Source organism: Ochotona curzoniae, unplaced genomic scaffold (genome assembly GCF_017591425.1).
Source record: "Ochotona curzoniae isolate NIBS_2020 unplaced genomic scaffold, NIBS_Ocur_1.0 scaffold_3208, whole genome shotgun sequence".
NCBI classification, from domain to species: Eukaryota; Metazoa; Chordata; class Mammalia; order Lagomorpha; family Ochotonidae; genus Ochotona; species Ochotona curzoniae.
In genome coordinates, this window is record NW_024467106.1 from 18,476,627 (window position 1) to 18,500,933 (window position 24,307).

General features: G+C 45.4%; 1 protein-coding gene across 1 annotated transcript; it reads right to left on the minus strand.

Moving 5' to 3' along the window:
* Positions 1-201: 201 nt before the first annotated feature.
* On the minus strand, positions 202-16,746 carry DNAJC25 (DnaJ heat shock protein family (Hsp40) member C25). The gene is made up of 4 exons (XM_040962945.1): positions 16,429-16,746; positions 4,427-4,579; positions 2,591-3,061; positions 202-633 (listed from the first exon to the last, which is right to left on the minus strand). The coding sequence occupies exons 1-4, from the start codon at positions 16,744-16,746 to the stop codon at positions 511-513; spliced, it is 1,065 nt and encodes a 354-aa protein (XP_040818879.1). The 3' UTR covers positions 202-510.
* Positions 16,747-24,307: the final 7,561 nt, after the last annotated feature.

Below are 24,307 nucleotides of genomic sequence, written 5' to 3' on the forward strand. Positions count from 1 at the left end.
CACGTGATAACCCTAGCACGGTCGCCGGGGAAGGCGACAGGATGATCAAACCGTTCAGGTCAAGAAGCTCGTGTCTAGAAAGACACAAACATGGAGTTTGGTACTGTCACAATTTTTTTGTTTTGTGAAAATACAGAAGCCACGAAAGCCGAAAAACAGTGCATCATAAAATAAGGAAACACGTGACACATAAAAAATTGCAAATGGTATCTAATAAATTTTCATGTCAAATCTTGTAACTAAACATATAAAATTTTTATGTGACAATGAATAAATTTTCATGTCAAATCTTTTAACAAAAGCCAGAAATAGATTATAAAAATTGAACAATCATAAATGTCTTATGTATAAAGTTTTACGGGGAAGTTCCAATGTCTACGGTGCTCTGTGTAATCAGATCCTTGAGGGATTTTAGTTACTGCTGAGGAGCAGTTGATGCATTTCTAAAATAACGCAGTTATTAAAAGAACATCACAATGAATGTTTGGCACGGTGGCATCCCGTTAGTCTTCAGTCATCCGCGAACGTTAGCCGTCCAGGCCCTTCGTTCTTCATCCACCTCCTGTACCTCTTCCATCTGGGGTCACTGGCCAGCTTCTTCTTTAGTTCTGCTTCCTGTTCTTGCTTATACACCTACACACATAATAAATCACACTAAATGACTTTACAGTTCATGGGTGACACATCCGTTAGCTTTATGGCTTGTGTACATTTTTCCAGCAAAACTTCAGATACAAATTTCCAATGGGTTTATTTTATGACTTGTCTTCTAAAATAATGAGCTTGAAATTAAGGATTTTAGCATTCATTGTTAAAAAGGAAAAGTAACACCTTATTTGTCACTGATTTCAGTAACCTGGGAATACTTTTTTTTCTTCAATGAAATTATGAACAAACTAAGTTTAAAGCGCTTGCCAATTCCTTTCTACAATAGTAGAGAATCAACTATTAATATTTTTAACGAGCTGCTTTTGTAAATTTAACTAAGGACTTTAGACTTGGTGACCTAAAAGAAGAAACAAAACACTCTCCCCAAAATGAAACTGCATTTATTTTTATGTTCAAAGTTCTGAATATTGGTTCTTCAAAACTATAAAGAACAAGGAACCTCTGTTTCTGTGACTTCAGCGCATGTCAGCTGAAGCCAAATGGACGAGCTGACAGAGCTGGTTTCACAGTCACTTCAGCCTTTATTTCATGGAAACTGTTCAAAAGGCAAAAAGGCAGCGAGAGGTCTTCCATTGGCTGGTTTACTCTCCAGGGTCCAGAACACCAGAGGCTGGCCCAGGCCAGGCAGGCCACGGCGGGGAGGAAGAGTGCGGCAGTCCCCATGCATCTGAGCCATCTCTTGGTCCCCAGGTGGCACATCAGCAGGAATTTGGAATTACAAGTGGAGCTGAGCCATGAAAACGGGGACTGACACAGGGTGCAGGTGTCCCCAGCAGCATCTAGGCCACTGCCCAAAGGCCTACTCCACTTTGGGCCTCGGAAAGCAACTGCTTGACTTTCAAGGAAGCAATGACTAAAATAACCTCATATAACATACATGTAAATCAGCACATGGCAACATTCGAAGGGAAACACAATGCCGTGGACTGGGTTACTTGGAAAACTACAAATAACTGAAGAGCTATAACTGGGTTTAACAAATCTACTTCCCGAAACACTTGACAACTAAGTTAGTTTACTTAAATACCATTCAGACCAAAACTTCATTTTCATTAAAATCTACTTAAAACATCACCTATAAAAATGACCATGAAAACTGGAATAAACTACCCCCGCCCCAATACATAAAGATTTCACATGGGCCCAGCACGGTGGCGCAAGTGGTTAAAGGTCCTCGCCTAGCACGCCCGGGATCCCATATGGGCGCCGGTTCTAATCCCGGCAGCCCCGCTTCCCTTCCAGCTCCCTGCCTGTGGCCTGGGAAAGCAGTCAAGGACGTCCCAAAGCTTTGGGAACCTGCACCCTGTGGGAGACCCGGAAGAGGCTCCTGGCTTCGGATCGGCATAGTATCGGCCATTGCGCTCACTTGGGGAGTGAATCATCGGACGGAAGATCTTCCTCTCTGTCTCTCCTCTCTGTATATCTGCCTTTCCAATGAAAAAATAATAAAAATAAATCTTTAAAAAAAAAAAATAAAGATTTCACTGTGTATTAGCCTTGTATTTGTGAAAATGCCTGGAGTTTAAGGGCTTTACAGTCGATTTATTTTAATAAAATAAAAGCAATTTTCCAAATATCTGTTATTATGTAATACCATCTATGCTCAATTGAAAGAAACAGTTCTTTGAACAAAATTTCCATCTCTTGGTTTTGCTGTGATTTTTAAAAAACACCTGTGGCTAGGTTTACAGTAACTGCAGAAAACCTTGAGGAGGACTCCATTATAATCGGTGCATCCTCTTCCAAATACGCTGTCCCGCTGCAGTATAATGACAAATCAGACTCTGTTAAAACTATTTTCAGCATTAATAACGTAGCTGCAGTCCATCCTTTGAAAAGAAATTAGATGTTAAATAGCCACTGCTCCACCTCCAGCTCGAGCCCAACCCGGCACCTGACCTGACTGCCAGCCACCACTTACCTCATAATTCTCCTTGATCCACAGCTCCCTTTTAAGAAACGTTTCTTTCTGATGATCTTCTAGGCTATCAAACTGATATTTTGACATCTTCATAAATTTACGAATGAGGTATAGTCTCTCTTCCTCTCCATATTCTTTGCCTTGGATGTTAAAATTATAGACCCATCGGCAGTACCAGGCTATGTACAAACACAGGTGAAGAGGGGCTAGGAGGATCTGGAACAGGAGCAGATCCCGGATCTGGGGTTTCTGGTACCCTCCTTTGATGTCTATTTTACTTTTGATGATGTTCTTGATGATGTTCTCCTCTTCATCGCGGATTTCCTCTTTGGACTTTTTGCTTTTGCCCTTGTCTTTGGCCTTTCTGAGCAGTCCCTGCTGCCTGGCGATCTCGGTAGCTTGGATGCGGTACCTGGGCACCGTGGCGAGGTAGCTGATGGCTTTATTGTAGCTATTCCACCAGCTGAAAAACTGGAAGAGTCAACAAAGAAAAACATGTCATTTTTATAACAAAGCTCACATGAACTAAAGCAAGAGCAGGGAAGCTGGGTGAATACTGTCACCAAAGAAAACCCTTCTGATTTAAACTGAATAATGCCCATGTGCCCATGGGAGCTCAGGGTTCACGCAGCAAGGGGAACCCACTGGCGGCAGATAGGAGATGCCCACGAGCAGAGGGAGGACCCATGGCACCACACCACACCTGTGCTTTCACGTGCTCATCACTGATTTGGCTCTTCCCTGGATTACTACTAAGAAACCTGGTTTTCTTTTTCTAACTACATCCTACGTACAAGAGGAACAATTACATTGCAAAAACTAGCTGAGGAATTTGTTTTAAAAACTCAAGAGGGAATACATTCAAATGACCTTTCTTTCTGACTTCCTTATGAAGCCATCCACATGTACCATGCAAAGCTTATTCTAGTATGAACTGAAAGATTCTGTATGTTTGAATTCTGATTTGGACAGGAAAGCATTAACTGACTTCATAACTATATTCCACCACAAAGGATCTTGCCGTCAAAACAGTCCTGATCCTTGCACGGTATGTCTATATATTTCAGCTCATGCATTACACTGAATGAATTAACATCCTAAAATTATAATATAGCAAATCATTAAGAATAAGAAAATTGTGATTTCTGGTCTCCCACGGGAAAGGCAATCTCTAATGGAAACGGACACACTTAAATCACACCACCAAAGCTTCCACAGGCACTCATTCACCAGACGGATGATGACTTCTGAGAATTGAGCCACAGAGTAAATTTCAAATCAGCAAACTGCTTCATTGCAGTCACCTTTCTTTTCCTCTAGACTGAGTTAAATGTTTGTGAATTTTAAAACAACACACAAAAAAGTTACTTCTAACCCATTTCAGTGGTCTTCTAGCTGAGCAGGAGCACCCTGTGATGGCAAATGCCAGAGGCACTACTGGATGGGAGGCAGCACTGGTGAGATAGCATTAAAGAACTCAGACTTTCCCCAGGTTTAATAGGAAAGGCATACACGGGTGAATGTTAGGGGCTGGCTACCATTCATTCTGGCTGCTAGGTAGGAAATACTTGAGAAGGAGCAATGAGAACCAAAAAAATCAGGTATTTTGTTTGTTTGTATGTTTATAGTTACATAATACTATTTACTATTGATTTCTTAGATTCCTTCCCCCTCCCGCCCCCGGCAAAGATTTCAATTCAATACCCTTAGTTGGCCAAATAAATCTTCTTCTAGTGTAAAATATAAATTTTCACTGTAAGTACTATTTTACGAGTGTCTGCAGCTCAGTTTTAGCGGCTGGCACTATTCCACGTGCACACGTCCATTGATACACACCTGAAACACTGAGATAGCACACACACTGACCAGAATCACCACCCGCACGTCCACCTTGGGGGCTAAGCGCCTGCTGTAATAGTGGTAGTAATGGCTGTAGTACTCTTCCGGATGATCCAACATATAGTCGTAGTCCTTCCGTGTCTCTTCATCCTGCAACATGACAAGACGGCAAGTTCATTCAGTGGCTGAATAAAAAGAATGGAAACTGTTAAAGTCAACAAAGTTCTCAATGGCATGCATAAGTTTATTTCTGGAACTTTAACATGAGGTATAACAGCATACTAGAAAAACTTCCCCGATTCTTGAGTACTGCTACTGCTGCTTGGAAAAGAGCAACGTTTTAAAAATGACTAACTGTGCCCTTATTGCGGTGCTCATAAAGATGTCACATGTCCCTTTACGGCAGGCTGACATCTATTCTGCAGGACTGTCAGAAAAGATATCTATCTTCTACATTTATATATACACACACAGTCACAATGATGTCCGAGTTCTGTGTTCAAGTTTCTGTTGAGAGCAATGATTAAGCACGAGGCAGATGAAATCTGTGCCCCTATCCCTGACTTACGCCCCATTTCGAAGAAACATCAGGTCACTGATGTAGGAGAAGGGTCAAGGTCCATCTGCACCCTGGTTGAAATATTCAGCCTCTCTGAGCCTCATTGTTCATTTATGCCAGTCACTCTACCTTTTCTACATGGCTGCTTTAAAAGACAAATGACATACAGTCTACAAAAATAGTTACAAACCCAAGACGGGCATACTGCTTTAACACTCTGTCATAAGCCAGCTAATAGATGCAGGGACACACAGATGGATGGAAGAATTACAGCCTTCGGAGATGCCGCTGTGCGTGCTCACACACAGAGCGTTTCATGAAAACTCGAAGTCTGACCCATTTCTAACAGGGATAAACGCCGAAGCTTTACTACATTCCTTAGGTGGAGGAGCTACTCAAGCAGGTTACGGAGGTGCTCTGTTTCTCACAGGAACCCCTAATTTTCACCTTATCCCATTTTTAAAAATGTGAAACATCAGGACAAAACTTCTTTACTGTCTATATTTGACTAAAGTAGAGGCTACTGTAGCATCAAAGATCTTTTTTTAACTAGAAAATTTCTTTTCAGAAGAATTTACTCCAAATCTGTAAAGTTGTAGTTTCTCTGCCAAAACCATTTCAAAATCTAAGCCTAGTGCTTTGCTACCCACACAGACGTTCTGGGGTTCAGGGCCTTCTTCAATGTCACTTTTTGGCTTTAAAATAAGAAGTTGGCTAGTGTTAAGATATACCTATTAAGTCATTATAACATTTTCTATTCAGGATTTGAATTTGAAAGAAAACATTATAATAACTCAAAAATCTAGTTTAATTAGATATGCATATATTTAAAGAATACTACATGGTACTATATATACGAAAAAGCAGTATGAGAGCTACTCATTACAAAAGGAGAAGACATTTTCAATTCAATCCTTGGATGTCCTGTCTGTTCTAAAGGGTATTCTTCCAGCAACTGCCTTAGGCTCAATCCTTATGCCGTCTTTAAGCCTCCCTTCTAGAAGGAACACACAGCGGTCATGGAGGCCGTCCTTAGGACTAACAGCCACAGCTCTTGTCTCACCTCCTTTCTCGTAGTTCAAAATATCCTTTTTTCCCCTCATTTTTTTTTCCAGTAATTTTATAAACACTGCCCTGTGTTCTGAAATCCTTGACTCTAACTCATCCTCCCAATCCTGGCAGATACCTTCTGAAATGCATTTCTTTCAACATGGTTCTTCCAACTGGATTATGCACACTGTGGCGTAATCGCAGCACTAAGATCAGATTTCAGTGATCTTCCAGCAGGGCAGGGCTTCCCCAGAGCGCTGTGCCCGCTCAGGCTGTGAGCAGACAGCAAGGTCTTCAATGGATGACATGTGGTCAACAGCGGCCCTCCCTTCACTCTTGTCTTATCTTGCTGAAGGTCATGGACTGCAGGTTGTAGATCTCAAACCCTGCAAGCCTTTCACCCAGATCTGTCCCAGGGGTTAGTGTGGTCGTCTGATACTTCACCACACCCTGAGCTCCTCCAAGAGGACAGCCAACCATCCTTTGCACAGCGACTCCAGGTTCTCTCCCCTGGCCTCTGTACAGTGAGAGGAGCCTGTTGGGTCTATTCAGGGCCCCCTACAGAGTCCTCAAACCATCCGGTTCCCACAAAAGGTCTCAGGGTCAAGTCAGACTTCTCTTAGGGCGGTTTACTTTTCTTCAAAGTCATGAAATTGATGACAGCTTTTGGGTCATGATTGGCAAGCATCAGGCTGACAGTTAAGCCGCTGCTGTCCTGTCAGCTTCCTGCCCCTGGCTCCTGACCTCCACTTTCCTCAGATGCAGTACAAAGATGGCAGTGATGGCTCTGACCTTGGCCTTTCCAGTGGGAGGCCTGGACTGTGCTCCCAGCTCCAGCAACTGGGTACATTTCCAGAGTAAACTAAGTGGGAGCTTTCTCTCTCACCCATGTCTCAGAAAGAAAAACCTTCCCTGCCCGCCTCGCCCCCACACCTTTTATTTTTAATTGAAACTGACCACTACTCCTGCTATAGCATCTCATCATCTATTCACTCTTCACTGTAGGACTCCCAGCTTTCTCTACACAAAAAGAAATTGATCCTTGGGCTGAGGCATGCATACACTTTAACAGCAGTTCAAAGTTGCACACATAGGTAATAAAGGAGTTCTCAATGGCCTAATCAAAAATCCCTCTTTAACAACCTGTAGTTTAGGATTAACTTAGTAAGCATGAGGATATTAGCAAAGTAAAGACAAAACAGAAAGGGCTATCTTTCTTTCCAGGACCCAATCAGAGAGCTAACAGCACATATTTTTGGTTTCTCCTACCCAGCCCAGACTAAGGTTTGTTTTTTATGTCCACTGCTTCCCCATGGCCAAAGTGAACTTTTCCTCAGCATGCAATGAGATTTCCACAACTGGCCCAAACTCCCCTACCTAACAACCTCTCTTATCACCATCTTCCCCTGCAGCCACAACAAACATTTAGAGAGCAATTTCTGGAATTTGATATGTTCTTCTCTGACAAGCTTTTTTGCCATCTGAGTTACTGAAAACAATTCTTTCTCACTACAAGCCTGTTCCTGCCCTCCAACCTCATGAGTTCCTATGAATCCTTTGAGACGCAGATGTTACTGCCTCAGCTCCAGCTGGGCCTCTCTTGCTAAGCATGGTAGCTATTTATTATAGCACTTCTCACATTGTAACCACCAGCTTTTCCTTTCCCTAGAACCAGAATTTTCAGAAGGTAGGCAGTGCCAACTCACTGACCTCTGTATACCCAAGGCCTAGCACAATGCCTGGCATTTAAAAACGAGTGACATGTTACACAGAGGTTCCCTCACTATGTATAGCTCTCCACTTTCACCAGCAGGGACTGGATGGGTGATTATGTCACAGCTTGCCAAAAATGAATGCTCTGATTTATAGCTTCAGAAAATAAGCTTTATGTGGCTAAAAGAGCTTAAACCTTAAAACAGTTTAATATCTTACCTTTCAATAAGGTAGTACTTTTTCCTTTCAGCAATTTTGTGGATCTTTAAGGTCCCAGGGTCAGGAGATTCCAACTTCTTTCCAAAACCAAAACCTTTCCACTGGCTTCGTCCTCCTCTCTGTCCTGAGCCTGGACAAGCAGGGCAATAAGCTCCTTGTTTCTAATCTCTACTGCAATAAAGGTGCTGCTGCTGGTGTCCACTCCACTCCCACTCCTCGTGGACACAGGCAGGAGGACTGGAACACAACCACCAGTATCTAGGTCAAAAGGGAACAAGAGGAAACCCACGAGCACAGAGAGCACGGAATCCTTCCTTCTCTGCCAAGAACGCCATCCCCCCGCCCCGAGGCCAAAGCAGCTGAGCCCTTGAGACAAATGACTTCTCGGATCTCAACATACGCGTCAACCGCAATAAGCAAATATTGCAGCAAGTGTTATGTGAAAATGGCATCTGCAACAGAGTGCAGAAATCCTTCTTGAAATGGTAGAGGCCAGGAACTAACAATATAGGAAAATGTTAAAATGGGTTGTTCATAATTAAAAATATGTTATTAAAAAAAAAACATTTACACCAACACAAATAATATTTAGAAAAATAACTTCTGTCCTCTTCCAAGTTTTTCTAAGCTGTTACGTCCCGCTGCAGAGGAGGAAAACTGTTCTCAACTCCAGCTCTGTTCCTGCACCCGCCCACGGTCCTCAGCACTGCTACCTGCCCCTGGGGTCTCACTCCTCACTCTACCTGTGGTCTCAAAAGTCTGCACCATTTGGAACGTTACCCGAACACTACAGGCAAATCTGGGCTTTTGTTTTGGCCTGCTCCTATGCTTCAGCTATGGCCTATCTTTTCTAAATGTAAAATAAATATCTCCAATTCGATATGCTCAGAACCCAAAGTTATTGATACAACCCCCTCTACTCAGTTTCCTGACCTTTTGAAAACCTTGGTCATTTTTGTCTTGCCAAATGATGATGCAAGGCTGTGTGCTGAGCACAGGAAGAGGAGTCAAAGGCAGATGAGATAAGGATTTAGCCTCAAAAACCCTCCCGTGTAGAAGAGCACAAGTCACTGTGCCCGGAAACAAGGGACAGATGAGATGGACTGCCTGGGACGAGGGCCATGGGAGTCCCAGAGAGAAGACGTGAGAGCCGGGTCTAAAGTGTGATGAGTGTGAAGGAAACAGCAAATGTTAAGCAACAGGGCATTCAAGAACGGAACAGATCCACTGAAACTTGAGAATCAGGGAAGCTTAGGAAGAAAGGAGTCGGAAATTTAGCTCAGAAAGGAAAGTAAGTTTGGATAAGAACCGTGAAAGGTCTTGTGTGTCATACCAAACAGAGAATTACTGTGCATACTATTAAAAGATGAGATAGCTTGAAACCGGAGTTGCATCACTGTGGCTTAAGCTGCCACTTGCAATGCTGAACCCCACATCACAGTGCTGATTCAAGTCCTGGCTGCTCTGCTTCCAATCCAGCTTCCTGCTAGTGCACCTGGGATGACAGTGGGAGATTTTCAAATGGAGGAGAAAAAAAGAAACTGCTGTATACCCTTTCACTCTTTGAAGCCTGTAGAGAAACATTTAAATTAGGTTTAAATGTCAAAACAGAGGGAACTTGGGAAAAACTGGAAAGAGCCTGAATAGGTTCTGCTCATCGAGAAGAAAAAAATGGTGTCCAGTGGAAGAGAGCAGATTACTGCTTGGCGGGCGCTGGCCAGCCTCACAGGCCTGCCAGCATTCCTTGCTAGATACGAAGGAGTGGTACTCCTCTCTTGAACCTGTCCACGTTTCTTACTGGTCCTCTCATTAATTAATGAGTTAGAGAAAATCTGTCACACATGTTCACTTTGCACTGGGGTATGTTACACCCTTGTTTAAAGTCCATGTTCTAACAAGACTGATGTCTGGCATGCTCACTTACCAGCACCTGTGCTACAGGTGAGAGGCAGCTAACTTAGGATCTTTTAAGTTTGTATTGGAAAGGCAGATCAAATTTTCAGAGAGGAGAGACAGAGAGATCCTCCGTCTGCTGGCTTACTCCCAAATGGCCACAACAGTCAGAGATGAGCCAGGAGCTTCCTCTGGGTCTCCCATGCAAGTGCAGGGTCCCAAGAATTTGGATCATCTCTGCTGCCCTCCCAGCCACAAGCAGGGAGCTGGGTGGGAAGTGGAGCAGCTGGGACACAAACCGGTGCCCACATGGGATAGGATCCTGGCACTTGCAAGATGAGGATTTAGCCATTGAGCCATTGTGCCAGGCCTGAGAAACAGTTTAAAATACGAAGCTAGAGGACACACAAGTTGCATTCTGTGCCTTTACGAGATGAAAAGCAGTGGCTCAAGTCAAGGTTGGAGCCGAGTTCTGTCAGGAAGTGTTTAGGCAGGGCTCCATGGAGAAGCAATGTCTAAGGCACAGTCAGAAGAACGCAACACCATCAAGGCTGGAAAGAGATGGTGAGAAGGGGAAGGCAGACAGACCACACTGAGCAGTCAGGAGAGATGGCCGATGGCACAAACAAGACTTTCCGCAGGAACACGACAAGCGTGGCCACCAGCTCTGGTCATCACAGCGACACTGCCCACCCCCCGCCCACGCGCAAGAGCAGTGCCGGCATCTGCACTTACCCAGGCCCCTCTGCAACAACGTGACTGAAAGGGACGGCACACAGGACAGACCACAAGCAGGGAAGAAAGAAGAAAAACCTGAGTCAGGTTTGTTTTCTTAAGATTTATTTATTTTATGATACATTTATTCATTTGAAAGGCACAGTTACAGAGGAAGACACAGAGATTCTAGATCCATTGATTCACCCTCCGGGGCTGGGCCAGTCTGAATCCAGGAGCCTGGAACTCCTATCTGGGCGCCCCACGGGGACAGCAAGGGCCCAGGAACTTCGGCCATCTTCCACTCTGTTCCGAAGTGCATTAGCAGCGTGCTCGCTTTGCCAGCACATATACCAAGTACACTAGCAGCGAGCTTGATTAGAAATGGAGCAACCAGAGCGTCAACAGGTGTTCTTATCGGAAGCTGGCACCACAGGCAGTGGCTTACCCAGCTGCGCCAGAGCATAGTTTTAAACAAGCAACATTAAGTGAAATAAGTGAGAACTCTAAGGGATTCTAAATTAAAAAGGAATGAGATTCCAGAAGACTCTGGACATGAGTTCATTTACTATGGTTTCCTGCATATTGCTATTTTTTTAAAAGATCCATTTATTTTTATTGGAAAGGCAGATGTGCAGAGAGGAAGAGAGACAGAGAGGAAGACCTTCCGTCTGATGATTCACTACCACAATGGCCGGTGCTGCGCTGATCCAAAGCCGATCCAAAGCAGGAACTTTTCTGGGTCTCCCACGCGGGTGCAGAGTCCCAGTGCTCTGGGCCGTCCTCGACTGCTTTCCCAGGCCACAAGCAGGGAGCTGGATGGGAAGTGGAGCTGCCGGGATTAGAACCAGTGCCCATATGGGACCCCAGCACACTCAAGGCGAGGACCTTAACCGCTATGCTATTGGGCCAAGCCTACATATTATTATTATTTTTTAAAGATTTCTTTATTTTTATTAAAAGGCAAATATACAGAGAGGACAAGAGACAGAGAGGAAGATCTTCTGTCAATGTTTCACTCCCCGAGTGACCGCAACGGCTGTAGCTGAGGCAATCTGAAGCCAGGAGCCAGGAGCTCTTCCAGGTCTCCCACGCGGGTGCAGGGTCCCAAGGTTTTGGCCCATTCTCAACTGCTTTCCCAGGCCACAAGCAGGGAGCTGGGTGGGAAGTGGAGCTGCTGGGATTAGTACCGGTGACATATGGGATCCTAGGCAAGGACTTTAACCACTAAGCTATCTCGCTGGGCCCCCACATATTATTTTTTGAAACAGATGTTAAAACTGTGTTTTTTCTCCACTTTAAAGACTTGGGTAACTCTAAAATACACAAAGCTCAAATTTCTGAGCACAGCTGAAGGGGTCATTTCTCATCTGACCTCAAACTAGGCTCCAAGCTCCTGAAGCAGTGTCCCTCCCATCTCCCAGTCTAAAAGACGCAGTGTCCGGAAGCCCAAGAAAGGCACGCCAAGGATTTTTGTGCTCTGTGAATAGCTCCAAATGTCCCATTTTCCCAGAAGAAATCTGCGCAAGCTAAATTAAAACACCAAGTGCTCGGTTTTGGCTAGAAGGCTCAGTAATTTTCAGGCTGCTCGAGAGCTCTGATTGGTTGCTGATGATGTCAGGTGTAAGTGATCAGAGAACAGAAATTAGGTACATCTGGTATATAATCAACCTCTGTCCTAAGTAGGGAGCTGAAATTAGGGACCCCACAAAAAACAAACAGCACTGGGATTTCACAGCAAAAATGATCACTGTGGTATACAGGCCACCAAGTTCCACTTGGCCCGGGGGAAAATCACCACCAACATGCCATCCTCTCGCACTAACCCCAGAGAAGGAAAAGGCTTCAAATCATTACATACAAGCAATTGGGATGAGCACGGCCAAGGAAAACCACTGCCCCTCCCTCACAGTGACAGGCTTGCTTGACGTGGTCATCAGCCTTGTAACTATCAAGAAATGTACAGAACTGCATAATCCTTCCATGAATATGGTCATCCCTTGGAACCCCAGAGGGATTAGCTCCAGGATCTCCCTGCGAATACCACAATAAATGGACGCTCAAGCCCCTTATATAAAATGGCATAGTACTTGTTTATAACCTATATACATTCTCCTATATACTTCAAATCATCTTTAGATTACTTTCTGAAAACAATTTAAAATATTTTATTTAAAAGGCAGAGAAAGAGAGAGAGAAACAGAGAAAGAGAGACATATCTCTTATCTGCTGGTTCAATCCCCAAACGGCTACAATGGCTGGGGGTGGGTCAGGTCAAAGCCAGGAGCTGGGAGATTCATCCAGTCTCCTCTGCCAACGTAGGGCCCAAGCGCTGGGGACTTCTGTTGCCTTCCCAGGAGCATTAGTAGGGATGGGAAGCACACTAGCTGGGATGCCAGCACTGCAGACAGCACTTGGTCCATTATACCACAGCCCTGGCCCCTAGATCTCTTGTAACATCTATGCCACGCAAACGTTATAGAAATAGCTGTAATGTTACACTGCTTATGGAATAGTGACAAGAAGTCTGTACACATTCAGGACATAATGCCATTTAAATACATATTCATATACTCATATATGTTTTATTATATAATGTATGATAATATAATATGTAAACATATGCTATATGCTTATTACATATTTTATATATAAAGTATATTTTAAATATTTCCCGTCTATGCTTGGTCGAATCCAATCTAGATACAGAGAGTTGGCACTGCTCAATCTTTATGAATGACTGAGAGTCCCTGTGATTCTTGGTGGACAAAACGCTTGTTACAATCTCACCAAGCTGTTTCTTTGCATATTTATGACTGCTTGTTTCTACTCATCAGGTTTTCCCTCTTCTGGAAACCTCGCGCCGCTGTCAATCCAGGTAACTGTGTTCTAGTTCAAAGAACACATTCTTCTCCAATCCCAACAAGCAAGCACTGCTCCCTCCCAGCGCTGCAATACCATCCACACGTGCTTTCATTACATAACTGATATACTCATCCAACAGCAGGCCACCAGGCTCCTGTTCAAGTCAGGAACTGTGCCATTCCATGGTCTGCTCAGCACTTCAGTCCGTACCAGTACCAGCTGTTCCGAGAATGCACCAACAAATGCCAATAAACAGGAATGCAACAGGGCTCCCCTCTCAGACTCCCCCCAAGTGCTGATGCTCTGCCTTGCCCTGCCGCCTCACCCAGACCAGTGAGAAGATGCTGAAGGCTGCCATGACTATGTCTCCTGAGAGAAGCTAGGGGCAGAGGGCTCCCTCACCTTCCTCTCCAGCGCATCAGACCACCTCCAGGCCCGTGACACTCCCAAGTCCTTTTCTATGCTGTTCTCTGGGGATCTTGCAAAACGCTATCCCATGCTACTGCTTTCCCATTTTCTACCAGTCATGGTTTTTCTAAGTGCAGTCTCACTAGCTACACCCACATTTGCTTATTTCTGTACCATTTCTCATATTTCATTCATTTTATCCAAGTTATCTACAGCTGAAAGTGGTTATTTTCACTTAAAAATCCTTGGGACTTTAAAAGTGTGATTTTCCTCGCATGCAAGTGATTTTTCATTCATAACCGTCCAACTCACTTACCTACAGCATTCTTTAGAATTAATTTGTGTGGAATAGCAAAGGAGACTGCATTGTCAAAATGCCAAAAATCCACTTTCCATTTCCAACCTATCTAAATCAGTCTCCAGATAAGAGGTTTCTAAAAGCTTTCTTTAATATTTCCATGCACTTAAAAAAGTGAGAACAGAGAGAGGGAGAGAGAGAAAAAAGTGAGACTGTCCATCTGCTGGTTCACTCCCCAAATGTCCCAAACAGCCAGACCTGGGCCAGGTGGAAGCAAGGAGCCCGGAGCTCCATCCAGGAGGCCCACACTGGGGACAAGGGCCTGAGCACTTGAGCCATTGGCGGCCGTCTCCCAGAACGCATCAGCAGAGCTGTAGGGGTGGCAGAGCAGCTAAGCAGTGATGGCTTAACCCGCTGGGCCACACTGCCTGCCCTGGAACACAAGGTGTCAATACCCATGACCTGATGTGCCAGACACTGTGCTAGATGCTATGGATATACACTCAGAAACAAAGCAGCGCCACTTAGCAGCGAGCGGAAGGGCTGTGGGCTGTGATGTATTGTGATAAGTGCTACAGCCACAAAAAGCAAGGGTGACTGGACTATTCCACCCCATGGGATCCAGTGTTGACGGTGAGAGTCCCGGGACTCAACTTTCAAAGTCCAGCAGTCCCCTGACTCCACAGCAGTCCGAGGCACCAGACTGGGTTCTCCCACTCCTGAGGCTGTGCCGGAAGCCACTGCGGCTTCAAGGCTTGCTAACGTGCGCAACCGCACATTACCCGGGAATACGAGTTCGGCAGGACCTGTCACTCCCTGTTCTGGTATTATTCCTCAGTCTCTCCCTGCACAGGCAGAATCTTCTGTGGTTACAATGGTAACGACCAAGTGTCACCTTTCTGTCTTGCTGAGTATACTGAAGTCACATGGATACTCTTACTCTTAACCTCCCTCTGTACAACACCCTCTCTCAAAATGCCTTCACCCTTGTTTTCAAAGTTTTACTAATAAGGCCGCCATTGCCATGCCAAACCTAGCACACTGTCCTTACCCTAAAATTCTCCCCCCAACCAACCCCTCTGGCCTGAGCGCCTTCCCTGGAGCTCATACGCCTCAGCTAACTGCCGATAACACCATCAGTCCTGGTCATGCGGGTGAGCATGCAGTGAATGAAACATGCTCATTTTATGACTCCAAGCTATCCACACTGTTCTAGAAGGTGTAAAGGAAGAATCTCCTGATGGGGTATTTTCAGCTCGAGAGAAGCCACTCCGCAGGAAACGGTCCATGGCCAAGTCATGTATGACCACCCAAAGCACAGGGGAAAAGCAGACTACACTGTAACATTTCGGGAAGGTGTGTTTTTTGGTTCTTTTTTTAGGGCCTGGAAATAAAGACGAAGAAACCACCTAGCGTGGATTGGACACTTAAAGCAGGATATACACATGGTGACTTTTTTTCTTTATATGGTTTTAACTTTTTACCGTCATGGAACGAAAAAGTGTCAGGTTAAATCTCCTTACGTTTCTCCATCGCTATGGGACACAACACTTTGGCCAAATGATGAAACTTCTTGACAAGATACTTCCTGCTAGATTCTGTCTCATGCCTAGGTTGAGCGCCTACGTACGGTGCTATTCAAGGGGTTTCCCGGCCTTGTCATCTGTCCCCCGTGGTTACTCTGCGAGGTGACACCAGGGCCTTAATTCTGCCCAAGAACAAACCGCTCCTCCACGTGACAGGTCCACGGTCAATCAGAGGGGTCTCTGCCAAGAGCTAACCAACCCGGCTTCCAAGGTTGTTCGCTGTTCTTAGTGCTGGTCCACTTCTCGGAACCCAAGCTACACGTCATCAATACCGTCCCCAAGAATCCCAACTTCTGCGCTTTCAAATTTGCGCAATCAGGGTCATTCAACTTTGGACACCTTTCCGAACGCTGTCCTACCCCAGATCCTGGTAAGAATGAGCCCGCTGTCTGAGCATGCACTGCAAATTATCAGAAGGTCGCCAAAAGCATCAGACAACGGCTGTCACCAAAAAGCAGCCAGGGGGCTGGCTGGCTTCCCTCCATCCCCAAACCCACCCTGCCCGCCGGGGCTCCCTCCCCTCGTGCTCTTAGGGCTCAGGACCACGCGGGGAACGCGGCTTTCTCGAAGGCTGAGCAGGTGTCGGGGCCACGGAGGACGTGTCCGCGCGGGCCAGGGACCGGTGGCCGCAGGAGCGGCGCCCCGCGCGCCCCGCGCAGGTGGCCCACAGCCCGTCCGCGCGCGCGGGCCTCACCTTGAGAGTCTCGTAGGCGGTCGCCACCAGCAGGAAGGCCGTCTCCGCGCTCAGGCCCTCGTCGCCGGGCTCGGGCCGGTAGCGGTCGGGGTGGTAGCGCCGGGCCAGCTGCCGGTAGGCCCGCGCGATCTCCGCCTTGCCTGCCGAGCGGCTCACGCCCAGCACCTCGTAGCAGTCCCGCGTGCCGCAGTAGAGCCCTTCCACCAGGGCCGCCGTGGGCCGCGCCAGCATGGTCCCCAGCAGCAGGGCCGGCAGCAGCATCTCCCAGCCCCGGCCGCCAGCCCCGGGCCACCCGCGCCGGCCCAGCGGCACCGCCATCCCGGCCGCCCTCCCACCCCGCGCCGCCCGGCTCGGCCGCCGGGGCCCTGCTCCACGTCTGCAGGCAGGGCCTCCGCGCAGGCGCACGCGGCCTCTTCCTGCACGACTCGTTGCTAGGGGAGAAGGACGCCTCGGCCCTCGGCCGCTTCCGGTATCCTCCGGAACGCCTCCTGGGTCCCAGCAGCCCGAGGGTTGGTACTGGGCTGTACCTGGAGGATGTTTCTGTGTCCTGGGCCCCCTTAGCCAGCGTGTGCAGAGCGCTTGGCCGAGCACAGGTGCCCGTTAGACAATATTTGGGTAAGACACGTGACTTCACCTGGTGCCTCTCTTGCGTCTGTTATCAAGGTTTAGCACGTAGATCTCTGATGGAGGACAACTTCCGCTCAATAACCCCCTACTGCTTCCCAAACCCATGACTCTGGAAGAGTCCTAAGCGTGGTCCCCCAGGAACCCTGAGCGTTCATAACCGCATAGCTCAGGCTTTCTCACCCTTCGCCATTTAGACCAGACCGTTCTTTGCCTAGGAAAGACTGCCCCATGCAATGGAAGATGGACAATCCACTTGGCTTGCAGTTAGAACCACACCCCAAGTATTGACAAGCACAAACGTTCCTACAGATTATAAAATATCTACTGGTGATAGGGTTGCCAGGGCCGGGGGGAGGGGGTGGTGGTGGTGGTGGATATATACTCAGCTAAATTTGAATTTCAGACAAACAATACGTAACAGTTTGGGTATAAATATGTTCTGGGTAGCAACACTTAGAACTTTATCACAAAGATTATACCTGCCATTCAAATACTGTTTATTGAGTGTCTACGCCGAGCCAGGCACTGGACATGCTGTAGGGAGCAGGACGGGCAAGGCGCTGCATCTCAGACAGTGTGTTCTGGGGAGGGAGGCAGACATTACACCTGCAAATGTGCTTTCAGAAACAAGTCATTAAATAGCGTCAGTATCATCACTATAAATGTGTAAAAAATGAAAGACACAGAATTAGTGGAAGCATGTAGGAAGGCCATCTGATCTGTATTATTGGGGTTAGAGTCAACTCTTGGCATTGGTTCTTGAACACATACCTGTCCTGGAAGGACAACTGGACGATGACCTAAAGAATGGGGATGGGAGAAGAATTTAAGGGTAAGAGCGTTGTAAGTGCCAAGGCAAGGCTGGGAAGTAAAAGCTCCTCGGGGAGTGAGAGCGGGCATGTCTACGGCCAAGAGCAGGAGCAAAGAGTTGTGTGCCTGAGTGAGTCACCATATTCTGCAGTAACGTTGCTCCCCAACTATCATCTCAGTCCAGCTTAGTGGCTAAAGTCCCCACCTTGCACTCACCGGGATCTCATGTGGGCACTGGTTCTAATCCTGGCGGCTCCGCTTCCCATCCAGCTCCTGCTTGTGTCTTGGGAGGGCAGTAGGGGATGGCTCAAAGCCCTGCCCCCGCATGGGCTCCTGGCTTCAGACTGGCACAGCGCCTGCCATTGTGGCCATCTGGGGAGTGAATCATCGGGCGGAAAATCTTCCTCTCTGTCTCTCTTCTCTTATAAGAATAAAATAAATCTTAAAAAAAAAAAAAGAACAATCATCTCAGAACAATTGCTTTCGGGAAACAAATTGGAAAATGTCAGAAAAACAATATCCTATACAGGATGTAACAGCATCAAGCAGATCACATAACCTAGTTCCAAGTAGTGGCGCTGAGAACAGAGAAGGAAAAACGGAGGTAGACATTTTTGAGGCAAAGTGGGCAATTAGTCTTCGTTGCTAAAGAAGTGAGGAAAAGGGGAGAATCGTGGTAATGTCCAGGCTTCTGTTTGGGGCAGCCAGGTACTAGCCCTGAAGTAGGAACCACAGAAAGTAGTCTTTTGATTTAGGGTGATGCTTTCATATGTGAAATGGCAGCCATCCCACACTGGACCGTATTGCTTCCAAATTTGAAACACTTGATGATTCTCGTTAAGCCTGCCTCCCATGAGGCTTTTCAGAGATGCAGGTTGCCCAATCCACGTCCTCCATGGTTAGCTCCTCTTACAGAAGCACCTTACCGTCTGTACGGGGCTCTCCTTCCCACCTGGAAAAATTCCCATCCGCCTTGAGAAACAGGAAATCTTCTGTATTTCAGATTTGGTCACCAACACCCAACTTCTCCTTCAGAATTCAAAAACCTTAGCACGGTGCTGCAGTGTGAATGTTAGTGTCTCTCCAACATGCATATGTTATAGTCCCGTTCCCAACAGGACAGCGTATCATGTGGCACAGGGAGTTCATCTGGCACCTTCAACCATGGCAACTCGCCTGAGCTCCAGCTTTAGCCCTAGCTGCTCTACTTCCAGTGCAGCTCCCAGCTAATATTCCTGGGAAGGCAACAGAAGATAGCCTGTGAGCCTGGGCTCTTGCCACCCTTATAACCTGGATGGAATTCCAAATTCTTGAGTTCGGCCTGCCCCAGTCCTAGCTGTTGTGGCCATCTGGGCAATGAGCTAACAGATGTGAGCACTCTTCCCTCAAGAAAGGATTGATGTTTTTATAGAAGAGATGCAGGAACTCGCTACCTCCCCGCTTTTCACCCTTCTATCCCATGTGTTAAGTAAAGACATCATGTTCTTCTCTAAGGGACCCAGTAACGAGGTGCTTGCTTGGAGGCAAGGAGCAAACCCAACTGGGCTCTTCAGTTTCTTGAGCTTAAACTTCCCATCGTCCGGAACTATGGGAAAAAAGTTTCTGTTATCTATAAATCACCCATCTATGGTATTTTGCAATAGCATGAACAGGCTAAGACAGATGAGATTCTGGTTCTGGGAAAATCCAGACACTTGTTTTGGCTCAGTTCCTCTGCCTGGAACCAGCCTCCCCCCAGCCTTGTGCTCTGCATTCCCCTGTGTTGCACCACTTAGCTTACATGTCTCCTCTATGTGGAAGACATTCCCTGACATTCTCTGCCCTTTCCAGGTCAGAGTCCCACAGCTGATTTAGAGGTACTTAAAACAGTCAAACTCGCAGAAACAAAGGAACAAGTGGTGCTGGGGATAAAGGGAAACGGGAGCTACCCTTCAACAGGGAGGAGGCTTAAGTTACAAAAGAAGGGCATGTTCCAGAGATGACAGTACAGCTTTCTGTCTGTAGATTATAATGCTGTGCGATTTTACACTTAGAAATCTGCTGTTTCTTAAAAAATAAAAAGAACCTGAGGGGAAGGCACTTGGCCCAGTGTTTCAGATGCCTGCATCCTACCCGGGCTTGGCACTCAGCTCGGGCTCCTGCCTCCAGCTGCTTGCTAATGTGGACCCTGGGAAACATCAGGTGCTGTCCCTAGTGCTTGGGTCCTTGCCATCCATGGGGGAGAGCTGACTTGGGTGCCTTGCTTCACCCTGGCCCAACAGTGGCTGCTCTGGGCATTTGGACAATGAGGCTGAGACAAGAACCCAATCTCTCTCTCTCTTACTGTATATATGTATCTCTATCTTTTTCATGTCTCTACCTCACCTCTACCTTTATTTTTTTTTCTCCAATTAAAAAAAGTCTGTTAAGAGGTGAATCTTGTGGCACATGTTCTTCTCACAATAAAATACAACTACAAATTTAAACAGAGACTATAGTGAGGTGAATGAAGGCCCTTGTAAAAGTGGACAGAGCTTTGATTCCTGGCTGTGCCAGTCGACACTTGAAGGCACTCCCTCCCCCCTTGCCCCAGGAACTATACTCTATAGACTATATTTTCCCCAATACCAGCTGACAGTTGAAGGACATTGCAAGGATGGAAATGGAAAAGGAAACACTTCTTCTTGAAATGATCAATCAATGGGCACAGTTCTGCAGGGGTTCAGTGTCAGTTCTTTGTTACTACATTGGTGAAGGCTTCCATATTGTGAGTTGGTCTTCTCATCACCAAGAAGAGGTTGGTTCAAGTTCTAGCCCCGGGTGGCTGTGCTGGCAATCTTATTTGGAAATATATAGGGTATTTTCAGAGGTATTTTGTTAAAATGAGGTTCCATCCTAATCTAAAAGACATCCCAATAAAAAGACAAAATAAGGACAGACATGCAGGGAAGATGATCCTATGAAGATAAAAGTAGAGATTGGAGTGAGGCTGCCACAAACCAGGGAATGCCAAGGACTGTTGGTAATACCAGGAGCTAGCGGAGAGGCATGGGGCAGCTTCAGAGGTTCTAGAAGGAACAGAACATGCTGATGCCTTTATTTCAGACTTGTCACCTCCAGAACTGTGAGATGGTAAATTTCAGTGATTTTAAGCCATCCAGCATGTGGTGATTTATTTCAACAGCAGGCAGACACTAAAGCAGCTCAAGGCTTTGTCCTACTGGGAGCAGGTGTTGGATTTCAGCAGAGATCGATTTCTGCATTAGATAGGAACATGTAAGTGAGCTGTAGGAAAGCCAGGAAGGAGTTCCAGGTCAGGCAAGGTCAGATGTTAAACTAAACACGTAGGATACGTCCTACAGAGATTGCCTTACACAAAGAGGGAAGAAATGTGCTTCAAAAAGCTGCTTGCTCCAACTCTTACTGCATCTGTCTCACAGCAGGAAACTCTGAGAATGTGGAATAAGTCCTGAGAAAGCCACTGGGTAGTTAGGAAACTTGAAAATTTGATGAAATGCAACAGTTTCTAGAACACAGAAGATCAAAGTCAGTGTGTGCCTTCATATTATGGAACCTTCAGTTATCAGAGACCATCTCTCCTCAAAAAAGAAAGCCATCACAAGTAATAAAAAACAATCACTCATTTTATAAGGTTAGTGGTATATTACCCTTAAAACCAAATAAGGGCAAAACAAGAAGATAGTAGCAGTTAACTGGATCCATTTTGTTTAAATTCTGGGTCTTGATCCAGTGCGAGTCTTGCAGGAACATAATGGTTTGTATTCAATTAATTAATAATTAAGACACTAACAGAAAAGATAGCAACAAAAAAGAAACAACCCCAGTAAAGAAATAGTCAAAGCACCTGAGTAGGCATTCCATGAAAAAAAAAAAAGACAACAAGCATTTATTGAGGACCTATATATGCTGAATATTGTATATTTGGTAGTAGACAACATATTTTATACTTGGTTCTTGATAATACTGATTGATGGCATTAATTCCACAGGATTGAATCTAATAATCTTGCTAAACCTTATACAATAGTTTGATTGTTGATTTTGCTAGTTTTTTAGATACTCACATCATTTGCAAATATTGATCATTTATATTGTCCTCTGCAATCCTTCTATTGCAATAGCAATATATTACAATGGCGCCTTCCCCCTCCAGCCCTGATCTTAAAGGAAATTCCCTGTTAGCACAACTTTTCTGTAGGTTTTTGTACATAAAGAGTTTAGCAAGCTATGAGTAAAGCAAGAAAAATGCTTGTTAAATGTTTGAAATAGTGTCATCTATGGCAAGTTTGATGTCTGTGGCTCTCCCGGGACTATCTTTATCTTCCCAATTTTAGGGAGAGCCCTACAGAGTAAGGTACAGTCTGGATATGCGGCTGCAACTTCAGGGTCATACCATCACGTGTTCCCAGCAATCTCTGCCCACAGAACAAATTGCCGTCTTTCAGGCGTTCCCAAGGTCGTGATCGAAGAGGCAGAAAGCTTATCATTTATTGTCTTATTTAATACTAGGTCAGGCCAAAGACTGCAGTGTGGGTTCTTTATTACTCTTGGCTCAGTTGCTTAGGTCAATATGTTCAGTAAGTCAATGCAATAAAAATAAAAGGGTTGTTTTCACCAGTGTGTATTGTTGAATAATAACAGGCTAAACCCAAACATTCTGATTATTTAAACTCTGGCCTTTGATTCTGTTTCCTTTGGTCCAGTGTTCAAGATTAGATGACCACAGGTGTATTTTGGTACATAACCTCTGCGCTCCATTCCTCGGTGAGCTATTTGCACTTCACCTTTCTCTGCAATGTCTATAAAGGGAGAACTAGTCAGCATAGCAAACAAAGATCGCAGAGATGCTCTTTGGCCAGACCCTCAATGACTCAGTGAACCTGCAGGCTGGCAGCAACTTGTGATGAACAGTTTGATTACAGCTGCGGTTCGGATTCTGGTTGTTGGGACTGACCTGTACAGCATTTCTAAAATTTTATAGACAATAATGGTAGTGTGTATGGAATACAATTAACATTTACCAGTATCAACATAGACTTGGGACTTGCATGAGCTCATTTCATTTGATACTAACTTATCACAGACCTAGTGTGCACACTTAGTTCCAAAATACAGGTCTCACTTAGTAATCAGTGTTTGCAAGTTTGCCAGTAAGTATCCGTCTCTTCCTCCTCTCTCCTGAAACCCACCCACTTGAAGAAAGGAGGAATCTGCCAGTGTTGGCCGTAGTTTTCACATCTACCGCCCTTTATTCTTGAGCCCACCGGGTCACTTTGCTGGAGAAATTCATTTGGCAATTTTCTAGTATTTGGGACAGGCAGGAGAATCATAGAGCTCACACCACCCATCTTCCTGGGTTTAGATCCTGACCTGCTCATCAGGGATACAGAAACCAGTTGCTGACTTGATGCCCAGCTCTCTCTCTCTCTCTCTCTCTCTCTCTCTCTGCTGGGCAAAGATTTTTGGCGAACAACCTGACTGCTAACCACCCTCAACCCACTTTCAGGGCACCCATCAGAGATCATAGCAGTACCTACATTGTCCAGCAGAGGGTGCTGCCCATTCCTTCACGCTGTTCAAATGTCCGATGATTACCTTATGTGACAAGGGTTCCATTTTGTTACAATTAATTTTGTGAAATTTAACAGCTATGTGCTTTAAAACTCACTGAAAGACAAATAGCAAGTTGTGAATGGATAAAGAAAAATATGACAAAGGGTTAGTAGGCTTATATAAATAATTCTATAAATGTTTTTATGAGTTAAAAGACTTTAAAGTCATTTTGAGCAGCAATACTTTTGAATAGACATTCTTAGAAAAAGAAGACAAAGAAATTAATAGACTGGAAAGACTTGACTTGACTGGTTAAGGTAGGAATGCAAATAGCCACAAGTTATCATTAACACACAAAATTAAACAAGACTTTAAGATTTTCAATGGCCAATGCTAACATGGTCAGTGAAAAAGGGTATTTCCACTTTTCTTGGGGACTCACGGATTAATAACTGGGACAACTGTTTGCAAATATCTGTAATACCTGTAATAGAAAGTATCTATAATACCTGCGATAGAAAAGCCCAGGTATTGTTTCAGTTCACAGAAAACATTCATATCCTTTGACCTCGTACTTTATATCTTAAAGAAATAATGCAGAAAATGATGCATGCATAACGATGTTCATATATGTTTCCCAGGCCACACCAGTCTAAGATCTCAAATAAAGTCAACATAAGAGCATTAGAAAGAATTTTCCTAACTGCCCTGATCTGTTCCACAGGGTCCCTGACCACCTGAGAAGTTTTTGTCAGGAGGAGTGTATTCTGTCATCTTGTTTTTTGGACACAGATAGCATTTACTCTGCCTCATCCACTGCATTTGCCAAGAAACTCAGCAGCAGCAACAGGCCCATGGCAGCTCTCATTATCCCCACGCTGCCGGTACGC

What these genes read in the sequence shown, in the direction of transcription:
- DNAJC25 (XM_040962945.1), bottom strand. Translation starts at nt 16,746, where the DNA reads ATGGCGGTGCCGCTGGGCCGGCGCGGGTGGCCCGGGGCTGGCGGCCGG. An exon ending in GTGCTATCTCAGTGTTTCAG is followed by an intron (nt 3,062 to 4,426) that starts GTGTGTATCAAT and finishes TGACTCTTCCAG; the next exon opens with TTTTTCAGCTGGTGGAATAG. An exon ending in GGATCAAGGAGAATTATGAG is followed by an intron (nt 634 to 2,590) that starts GTAAGTGGTGGC and finishes TTATGTGTGTAG; the next exon opens with GTGTATAAGCAAGAACAGGA.